The sequence below is a fragment of the Mustela lutreola genome, chromosome 16 (assembly GCF_030435805.1).
Source record: "Mustela lutreola isolate mMusLut2 chromosome 16, mMusLut2.pri, whole genome shotgun sequence".
Taxonomy (NCBI): domain Eukaryota; kingdom Metazoa; phylum Chordata; class Mammalia; order Carnivora; family Mustelidae; genus Mustela; species Mustela lutreola.
Window position 1 is genome coordinate 48,726,634 of NC_081305.1, and position 11,368 is coordinate 48,738,001.

At 44.3% G+C, this 11,368-nt stretch overlaps 1 protein-coding gene across 1 annotated transcript; it reads right to left on the minus strand.

Annotated features, from left to right (window-relative positions):
* Nucleotides 1–1,017: 1,017 nt before the first annotated feature.
* LOC131817654 (olfactory receptor 6Z7-like) lies at nucleotides 1,018–1,962 on the minus strand. Its single transcript, XM_059151195.1, has one exon. The coding sequence runs from the start codon at nucleotides 1,960–1,962 to the stop codon at nucleotides 1,018–1,020; it is 945 nt and encodes a 314-aa protein (XP_059007178.1).
* Nucleotides 1,963–11,368: the final 9,406 nt, after the last annotated feature.

Genomic DNA, 11,368 nt, shown 5'->3' on the forward strand with positions numbered 1-11,368 from the left:
AACATTAGTCATGGCAGTAAATGTACTTATAGGAGTTATTTTTCATGACACCTTAGGATTCCATTGTGTGGCTGTGCTGCAATTTATTTTGACTACTCCCGCATTGTCAAATATAATTTTTTTCCCAAGAGTTATCAATTAAGAGCACATGGAGGGGTGCCTGGGTGGCTCAGTGGGTCGAGCATCTGATTCTTGATCTCAGCTCAGGTCTTGATCTCAGGGTGCTGAGTTCAAGCCCTGCCTTGGGCTCCACACCAGGCAAGAAGCCCACTTTAAAAAAAATTAATATAAGAAAACAAAAGCACAAAATTCTTTGCTGCAAGCATCCTAACTTATTTTCTTGGCAAAAGCTTCTTAACAGGTATGCTGTCAAAGCCCACGCACATTCAAGATTTTGATGCATATTGCCAAATTGGCCTCCAGAAGCATTGTACCAATTTCAGTTAGTAACTTATATTAATCTTGAAATTTGCAGAAAGTGTTTTTACTCTTCGAGAATTCTTGTCTTTAAATTTTAAAATTTTAAAGATTTATTGGGGCACCTGGCAGGCTCAGTCAGAGGAGTATGCAACACTTATTTTCATTTCTTTTTTTAAACAATTTTTTAATTATGTTAAGCTAGTCACCATAGAGTACATCATTAGTTTTTGATGTAGTGTTCCATAGTTCATTGTTTGTGTTACCATCCAGTGCTCTGTGCAATCCGTGTTCTCCTTAATAACCTTCAGATAGCAGCGATGTCCACTATTGCCAAATTGTGGAAGGAGCCAAGATGTCCTTCAACAGATGAATGGATAAAGAAGATGTGGTCCACATATACAACGGAATATTACTCAGGCATGAGAAAGGATGAACACCCAACATTTACATCAATATGATGGGCACACAACCTTGTGAATATACTAAAACCCACTGAACTGCACGTTTTAAAGGTGAAGTATATGAGATGTGAATTATATCTCAATAAAAATGAAAAGTATTGATAACCTGAGATCACCCCATGCCCTGCTCAGGTGGTCAGCTTCGGGACCTGTATAGGGTTCTATGGAATGCTGCCTGTACCTCCCTGTTCCGTAGGCAGTAGATGACAGGGTTGCACATGGGCGTGAGCACCGTGTAGACGACGGACAACATCTTGTTGAGGTCCATGGCTTCTATGCGGCTGGGACGGGCATAGATGAAGAGAGTGGCTGAGTAGAAGATGCCCACCACCACCAGGTGGGAGGCACAGGTGGAGAGGGCTTTGTGCCGGGCAGCGGCTGATGGCATGTGGAGCACAGCCCTCCCGATGGCCACATAGGTGGCTATGGCCACAAGGAGGGAACCCCAGAGGATGACGATGGCAGAGATGAAGTCCACCAGCTCAGTCAGGGCCACATGGGTGCAAGACAGGTTGAGCAGAGGGGAGACGTCACAGAAGAAGTGGTTGAGGACGTTGGGGCCGCAGTAGGACAGGCTGGCAATGCAAGATGTCTTGACCACCGAGACCAGCAGCCCCCCAAGCCATGAAGTCATGGCCAAGCCCAGGCAGATTTGGGGCCTCATGAGCAGGGGGTAGTGGAGTGGGCGGCAGATGGCCACGTAGCGGTCATAGGCCATGGACGCCAGGAGGGTGCACTCTGTGCAGATGAGAGAGATGAAGAAGAAGAGCTGGGTCATGCAGGCTGTGAAGGGCACATGGCAAGGACCGGTCCGCAGCCCCACGAGCAGGCTGGGCACGGTCACTGACACGTAGCACATCTCCAGGCAGCTGAGGTTGCCCAGGAAGAAGTACATGGGCTTGCGGAGCTCGCTGTGACTGCACACGAGGTAGATGATGAGTGTGTTCTCCAGGAGGGTCAGCACGTAGAGGGTCAGGAAGACGGCAAACAGGACATCCCTTATGTCCACCCTGGTGGACAAGCCCAGCAAGACAAACTCCTGGACTCTGGTCATGTTGCCCGCCTCCAGGGACCTCTCCATCTGAGTGCAGAAAGAAATAGGTTAGTGGAGCCTGTGATCCAGGCAGGAGAAAAACAGTAAAAGAGGAAGAGTATTAAGGGCACCGAGAGCCACTGCATGTGCCGTAGGCTGACCATTGTCAGGAGGACTGCTGAGCTGGGAAGTTGTAAAACTAGAACCAAAAATCTTCCACACTTTTGCTTAGCAAATCTGGGATGTTCAGCAAGACAACCTTTTTGAGCCTCAGTTATCTTGTTTGTAAAATGGAGAGGAGAGCTCTGATCGTTCTTTCTTTTCTTTTGATGATTTTAAGTGGTCTTTTCTAGGTCGGATTTCTTTCTTTCAAGCTCCACATTGAGTGTAGAGATCTCTTCAATAAATAAACTTTAAAAATTTTTTTAAATAAAATATAAAAGTCTAATCATCAAAAAAAATTTTGATCACCAGAAAACAATGAGAAGTCACAAACTGGAAAAATATTTCTGCAATACCAATGAGTAACAAAGATCCCTATGTAGGATATATGAAGAAATTGGTCAATTAACATGCAAAATAGCTTATTTCCATTGAAAATTGGGGGAGAAGTCCTGAGAGTATACCTCACCAAAGAATAATTCATCACTGGAACCATGGAAAAATGCTCATCTCATTAGGAGCCAAAGAAATGGAAATTAAAACCAAAATTAGATACCCTTTCACATCCACAGAATTGGCACAAAATTCAGACATTTTCATGTCTGAAAATGTTAAGTTTAATAATGAGAACTCTCGTACACAATTGCTGGGAGTCTGTATTGTATGCTCACTTCAGAAAACAATTTGGCATCAGGTAGTAAGTTTTAAGATGTGACCATGTCCCAGAAATTGTATGTCCAAGCACATATCTGGAGATAAGTGCTGTTCACAGCAACACTACTTTACTAGTAAAAAAGAAAAAAGAGACTGCACACATCCCAAGTGTCCAGTAGTAGAATTGATAAATAAATTATGATCTTGTTATATAATGGAATACTATTCTATAAGTAAATGAGTGAATCAGAACTACATCAATATTATGAATAAATCAATCTCAGAAGTGTATTGAACCAAAAAGGAAAAGTTACATAAGTGTGTAAACACTCATAATTCCTTTTATATAGCAGTCAAACTGTGCAACAATTTTTAAGAAATACATTGTTTAGGGATGCAAAGTCATGTGGCAAAATAAAATAGGAGAATAATGAGCCCAAAATTCGGGAAGGATACATCTTATCAGCGAGGAGTGGTCTAGGAAGAGCACACAGGGTTTCAAAGATGAATAGTCATGTTCTTACAATAGCTAATGTGTACAAGGGAGTCATCATGTCTTTATTTTATTTTATTATTTTATTCTTTAGGTAAATTCCAATATAGTTAACATACAGTGTTATATTAGCTTCAGGTGTACAATATGGTGATTTGTGGAAGCAGTCCAAGTGTCCATCAACTGATGGATGAAAAGATGTGGTGTATATACACAAAGGAATATTGTGCAATCATAAAAAAGAAAGAAATCTTGCCATTTGCAACGACATGGAGGGAATAAGAAGGTATAATGCTGAGTGAAATAAATCTGTCAGAGAAAGACAAAAGCAGCAATGCTGGTGCTTATAAGTCTTTTCAGACCAGCTTCTGACTGGGTTAGACCTTCTTATCTCTGAAGAAGGCCACTTGGCCTGTAGGGCTGTTCTTGGTCCTGAACGAGGGCTGAGCAGCTAATAGGATAGGCCAAAATGAAATGGTTCTGAAAATGAGTTGCTGCTACAGCCTTTGGCCATGGCCTCCTCTTCTCTACTGGACTTCTTCTCTGTCCTCTCTGCAGTACCCTGGTCCTGCTTTTGCCTGCCTCTCCCTTCCAGCTATTCCAATCTTACCTTCACTTCATCTTGAAGGCTGCTTGAGGCTCTCTTGCCTCTCTGATGACATTAGGAGCTCTAGAACACCCTTGATTAATGTTCCGAAGAACAGGGACGTATACCAGAGAAGGAGCTGGGCTCCTGGGGATGATTCAAACATTTCCGGCACATTGCACACACATTTGTCACACCTCGGTTGCACCAAGGGTCTGAGAGGTCCTTATGGCTGACCCGGTTCTCACAGCTGAAGAGAACTATATGACCAGCAGCTTGCTTGCTGTGTAACCATGAGCTAGATACTTAATCTCTCTCAGCCCGAGTTAACTACACTGACGATGATAACAATATTTCCATTGGGAATGAAGATACTGTGTAAACATGGCTTTCATTTTTTCCCTGAACTCTATGTGCACAAGATCCACACGCAGGAAAACGGAGTGCGGTCGCTCACGTTCACACTGTTACCCATTGCGCTGAAGTGTGCACACACACACACGTAAAACAGAAATCTAACAAAGAACACTTACCTTTATGCTGTGTGATTCCCTTTGATATTTCCTCTCATGTTCCGTGCCATGGAACTTTTTTAAGATTTTATTTTTTCAAAGTAATCTCTACACCAAACACGGGGCGCAAGCTCACACACCCGAGACCAGGAGTCACACGCTCCACGGACCAACAGCTAGGTGTGCCACGCCGTGTGGTCTTTACTGCCAGTACTGACCTGATGCATTTCCTTTAGAAGGCTCAGTTCAAAATAATCTGTCATTCAGGTTAAGAGAAGGGCTGGGAGGATCAGAAAGAAATTGGTTCCAGCCTAGGCTCAGTCCCTGTCCTAGACCAGGGCTCTGACTCTGCCCCTCGTGTCTTCATCTGCAGTCGGTACCGTCTACACTGTCCTGGGCTCTGAATCTCGGGGAGTCTCCATGGACCAGCAGTGCCGAACACCCCACGGGTGACCAGCAGGAGGGAAAACTTTTCTGCTCTTCTCTTTTTTTCGTTCCCAAATCAAGTGATTGTGTTTTCTTACCTCTCAGCTAGGATGACGCAGGTCCTGCTTTTCTTTTCTAAAGAAGACTCTGGGGAGCAAAGATACTCAGCTTCTACCCCTGGACTTGGGTGAAGACACCAGTGACTTGAAAAGTTGGTCCGTCAATTCAGGATGTCAGAAAGGTTTGGGAGAAGCTGTCTCTGGTCCTGAGCATTGGGTTCACCCGCCTCCCTCCATGTCGGCAGCCATGTGTTCTCTGAGCGGTCAGGAGAACTGTGTCCTTCCAGCCAGCTGCAAGCAGAAGGAACAGTTTAAATCCAACAGATGGACCTTAGGGGGCTGTCCTGATCTCTGTGGATTTAGAGAGAAGATGGAGGAGAAAACTTTTCATGAATTGTACTGGGGCTTGGGAGGGCGGCTCGCCACTGAGGTTGGCTCCAAGTCCGTTCTCACACAGATGGAGACCATAATAGATGCAAGGATTTGTGTAGGATGCTGGCACGGCAGTAAGGAATGAGACATAATTCCTGCTCTCAAGCTGCTCCCAGGAGTCTGAGATAATGACCCCAAAACTGACAAGTACACATATCACAGCGAGAGATGAGCAAGCTGTGGGTGTTCAGAGACTGGAACCTGGAGATTTGGGACCTCAGTGCAGGAGGGAGGTCTGAGCTCAGTCTCTCAGAAGTGTTACAAGATCACCTCTGCTTGAAACAGGACAAGAAACGGAGAGACAGAACATTCTTCCAGCTCACAGAGAAAGCCAAAATAGCCTTTCCCCACAACCTGCTGGATATCTTAGCTGCCAAAGTTAGCATTTACTCTTAGGCGTTCTATGCCTGAAACACATCTTTTCCTCTCTAGGCTATGGACGCCCACTGAACAGGTCTCTCCATTCCTGGATTGCCCAATGCAAAACTGGAGGGAGAACTCTCAATTCAATTTTACCCTTTTCTTTTCTCCTTTTGTGTGATCAGATGATAGTCAGATTTAAAATTAATGCGCCCATTGCTATAACACACGTTCTTTCAAGACCCATAAAACCATTGGTCTATCATATGTTGCAGTCAACAAACACCACAAAATACTTCTGAGCTAATGTGTGATCACATTCTCTCCACTAGGTCCTCTGCTCCTCCCATCCTTTAAGGGAATGACGATTAAAATACTTTAACTACTTGTGCACGTACTTGCAGAGCTTTATCCTAGACACACAAGCACCACACGATGCATTTTACACGTCTATGCCCATGTCGGTCCTCCTGTCCAGACTCCTTTTCCTTCCCCTTCGAATGAAATCCAACTCCTCTCTCAAGCTCATGTTCACCTGCTTAGAGAAGCTCTCACCCACTTTTCCTGTTCCAGACACCAGGAATTAACCCTTTCCTCCCCCCTGAGGGAGAAGTGTGCTAAGGTAAACATGGCTTGATCCCCAGCAGGTATCCAGGAATTGGATGGAATGCCTGGGCTCCATCTCCAGTTGGGGAGATGTCCTGGAACTTGGAGCACGAGAATCTGAATCTGAATTCCTGATCTATCATCCAGAGGTTGTGTGACTCGGACCTCCTCGAGTCTCCGTGTCGCCATCTATGAGACAGGGAGGATGATGGTGCCCTGGAAGAGTTCCCGTGAAGATTAAGCTCGTCAGTGCCCATGGAGCACCTATGATGGTTCCTAGCATGTATTAGGAGCTCAGAAAGTGGTAGTTATTGATTGTTATTGATACCTGTCAGATGGAGATCACATGCCCTTCTCAGAGAGGATCTAAAGTTACATCAATACAGATGTATATAGATCTAGCCCAGTAATGGACACACCACAGTCAATTTATGTTAAGTCTTTCCCTTAAGTCTAGAACCTGCTTAGCCCCTGACACTAATATGCCTCTTATTGGCTTTATTATCAGTCCTTCCTTGCTTTTTCTTGCACCACTAAAATGTGATCCCATGCAGAGAGGAGACTCTTATTTCTGTATTCTTGGCAATGAGATGTTTGTTGACTTGGGGGTTGGGGGAGGCTAATATCTGGCCCCTGCCCTGACGAAGTTTTTCTTAAAGGCAATTGCTTTAACTTTGGAATACTTGACCATGGAACATTAGGGATGTGTGGTCAGAGGGAATGCTGGAGGGAAGAAGAAAAGTCTGGAACGGGGATGGCCCACAATGGACCCTAATGTATTTTCTAATCCTGTATTAGGGGATATTTGTAGAGCTGTCCAGTTTCTGCTAGTGTAAACCTTGCTTCCATAGATTTCCTGGCATGCTCATTCTGCCCACCCACACAAATAGATCTGTAATATGCAATTAGGAAGTCGGACTGCTGGTCAATGTACATTCAACATATTTATCCACGTTACAAAATTACTCTCTGAAAATACTGCATGGATTTACACTCCCATCAAAGACATCTGACAATGCACGTTTTATACCCTTTTAATCACACTCATTCTCTTAAATGGTCTCCATTTTCCAGAATGGATGAGAAAGGACACTATTCTTTCTGTGCACATTAGTGTGTCTAGCAGTGATGGGGCAGAATCAGGAGCATGCCACTAAACTACATCTCCCAGCATCCCTTGCACATCGGTATGACCATGTGACTCATTCCTGGCCAATGACGTGTGGGCATCAGTGACACCTATAACTGCCAGACCTGGCCCTGCAGACCTCGGGTGATGCCTCCTTCTCATTGCCTCTCCCTCTCTCTTTCCCTGTCTGTCTACAGATCAGAGTTTCATTGGGGAGTCCCATTATCTAGAGGATAATGGGTGCTATAAGGAAAGACCCTGGGTCCCTGGGCAGCTGGGGAATGGCAAGAGGAATGGCACCCCTTGGCAAGCTGCACAGAGTCATGGCACAGGCAAGACATAAACCAGCATGCCCCTGCTCCAGGCTCCAATGAGCTGCACACAGGGTAAGTAGAGAGCACAGCACCTCCAGGCTATGCCCTGGGTGTGTCCAAGAGGACCAGAAGCAGCCCCACGGGAACCCACTCAGCCCTCGTGGGTCTGCACGAGTGTCCGTCTATCTTCTTGGACCGTGTGTAGTTTACACACTGAGCCCTAGGAGCTGCAGACGCACGAGTGCTGAGTGGGTTCCCATGGGGTTGCAACTCCCAGGGCTCGGTGTGTAAACTACACATGGTCCAAGAAGAGGGATGGAACAGGTATAGAAATTGGAAAAGAGAAGGAAAAGCATTACTATTTGCACAGAAAATCCTAGGGAATCTACGGAGCACACGTTAGAGCTAGTATCTGAGATTAGGAAGATTGTAGCATCAGGACAAGTTCACAGAAACCAGTTTTGTTTCTTTCTTTTTTCCTTTTTTAAAAATTTTATTTATTTATTTGACAGATAGAGATCACAAGTAGGCAGAGAGACAGGCAGAAAGAGAGGAGGAAGCAGGCTCCCTGCCGAGCAGAGAGCCCGATGTGGGGCTCAATCCCAGGACACTGGGATCATGACCTGAGCTGAAGGCAGAGGCTTTAACCCACTGAGCCACCCAGGTGACCCACCAGTTTTGTTTCTAAATGCTAGGTGTGACAATGGGAAAATAAAATTTACAGAACTATTAAGTATACAAAAAGTATTGAAAACATTAAATACATGGAAATAAATTGACGGAAAGACACACGTGACCTCCACAGTAAGAAATCTGAAGCACTGCTGACAGGACAGCTAAAGGTTCAAAGTGCTAAATATGGGAGTCACCTCAGAGTCCCCCACAGATGAATGAACACGGACATGTGTGGTGTTTATGTGTACACACACATATGTGCACACATACACAATGGAATGTTACAGAGACATTAGAAAAGATGAGATCATGTCAATGTAGATGGGCCTGGAGAGGACTAGGCAAAGTGAAAGAAGTCAGACAGAGAAAGACAAATACCATATGACTTCACCCCTGTGTGGCATCTAAGAAATAAAAAGGATAAATAAACAATCAAAAAGCGGAATCAGACCTGCAAACTCAGAGAACAAATTGATGGTTTCCAGAGGGAAGGGGTGGAGGATGAACTAACCAGGAGAAGGGGAGTGGGAGGCCCAGGCTTCTGGTGATGGAATGGATACATAACAGGGGTGAAAGGTACAGCATGGGGAATATGGTCAGTGATATGGGAATCAGTTGTACAGGGACAGGTGGCAGCTACACTTGTGGTGAGCATAGTATAGTGTTTGAACTTGTGGAGTCATCCTGTTGTACACCTGAAACTAATGAAACATGGGTCAGCCACACCCAACAAAAATTTTAAGTGCTACATAAATGGAAAGGTGTGCTATATTTATGATCTGTAAGACTTGATTTTGTCAAAAAATGTCAATTCTCCTCAAAAGGATCTCTAGACTCAAAGAATTCATCTTTATAATTTAAGGAGGCATCTTTATAGAAATAAATAGCTGAGTCTAAAGTTTGTATCGTAATGTAAAGAACCTAGAAGAGCCAAAGCTAACTTGAAAAAGAACTAAGTGGGAAGACTTAAAATTCCTGACTGTAATTCTTGCAATAATGCTCTGGTAATCAAGACAATTTGACATTGGTAAAACAAGAGAGCAGTGGATTCACAGAGAATAGAATAGTCTAGAAGTAGAGCCACACTGTGATGCTCAGTCTGAGGTTTGACAAGGATGCCAATACAGCTCAATGAGAGGGTCTTTCCAGCAATTATTTTGGTAAAAATGGATTATGTATGGAAAAAATAAAGCTCAACCTCTACCTCACACACACACACACATTTTTGAGTGGCATCCTACACACAAGTTAGAAAGCTAAAACTAGGGGCACCTGGGTGGCTCAGTGGGTTAAGCTGCTGCCTTCGGCTCAGGTCATGATCTCAGGGTCCTGGGATCGAGCCCCGCATTGGGCTCCCTGCTCAGCAGGGAGCCTGCTTCCTCCTCCCTCTCTCTCTGCCTGCCTCTCTTCCTACTTGTGATCTCTCTCTGTCAAATAAATAAATAAAATCTTAAAAAAAAAAAAAGAAAGCTAAAACTTAAAACTATAAACCATCTAGGACAATGTGACCAAGAAAATAGGCAGATTTTGTTAGGATATAAAAATAATACCTGTATAGTTAAATATTCATCATTTAGACTTCACCAGAATTGAAAGCTTCTGTTATTAAAAGGCACTATTGAGGGGCACCTGGGTGGCTCAGTTGGTTAAGCAACTGCCTTGGGCTCAGGTCATGATCCTGGAGTCCCAGGATCAAGTCCCACATTAGGCCCTCTGCTCATCAGGGAGCCAGCTTCTCCCTCTGCTCCTTGCCCCTTTCATGCTAACGCTCGCTCTCTCAAATAAATAAAATCTTTAAAAAAAAAAAAAAAAGGCACTATTGTGTCACCTGGATGGCTCACTTGGCTAAGCATCTGCCTTCAGCCCAGGTTGTGGTCCCAGTGTCCAGGATGGGGCCCCAGTTCAGGCTCCTTGCTCGGTGGGGAGTCTGCTTCTCCCTCTCCCTGTACCCCTCCTCCATGCTCATCCCCCCTCTCTCTCAAATAAAAAAAATAAAATCTTTTTTAGAAAGGCACTACTAAGAATATAGATAGGTTGGATACGTGAATGGCTCCATTGGCTAAACATCCAACTCTTGACTTGAGCTCAAGTCATGATCTCAGGGTGGTGAGGTTGTGCTCCACGGTCAGCGTGGAGTCTGCTTGGTTCTCTCTCTCTAACTCTCCCCTCCACTTGCACTTGCACACATTCTCTTAAATAAAGAAAAAATAAATATATCCTTTTAAAAAGAATATAGATAGGGGCGCCTGGGTGGCTCAGTGGGTTGGAGCCTCTGCCTTCCGCTCAGGTCATGATCCCAGAGTCCTGGGATCGAGCCTTGCATCGGGCTCTCTGCTCCGCAGGGAGCCTGCTTCCTCCCCCTCTCTCTCTGCCTGCCTCTGCCTACTTGTGATCTCTCTCTCTCTCTGTCAAATAAATGAAAAAATCTTAAAAAAAAAAAAAGAAGATAGATAGGTAATAGTCCAAAGGGATTGAAATAAAAGCCTTGCCTTAATTTTTATTTTACATATATGTATCAGCATATCACCATGTCAAACATATGTCTATTTCCTTTTATTTACAGCCCCAGTGTTTATCTCCGAATGTATGTAATGTATTTATTCCATTCATTGTGGATGGATATTAGGCTGTTTCTAATTCTCTTTTCATCACAAAGATGCCATAAATATCTCCATATCTGTGACCTAGCTCTACTTGTGGGGACATATAGAAATATCCCTAAGCATTTCTCATTCTAGGAATGAAATGATGGGGTTAAATTTGCACTTCTTGGTTTACTAATAAGGTGGACCATCTTGTCGTGTGAGTTTACCAGTCACTTGTCATTCATCTGTGATGACCCGCTTTCTCATAGACATTATTCACTTTTCCCGTGGGTAATTCAGACTTTGTTCTTCATTGACGTGAACTCCTTGTTTATTAGATGGGAAACATAGTCCTTCAGCTTTTCTTCCACCTTCCGGTATTCTGTGTGGAATTTCGTGGCCATGGCCGATCTTCAGTCCGGAGACGAGAGAGGTTCCATGACCCGAGACCCGAATCAAGG

Excerpts from the sequence above, each read along its gene's own strand:
- LOC131817654 (XM_059151195.1), bottom strand. The coding sequence starts at position 1,962 with ATGGAGAGGTCCCTGGAGGCGGGCAACATGACCAGAGTCCAGGAGTTT.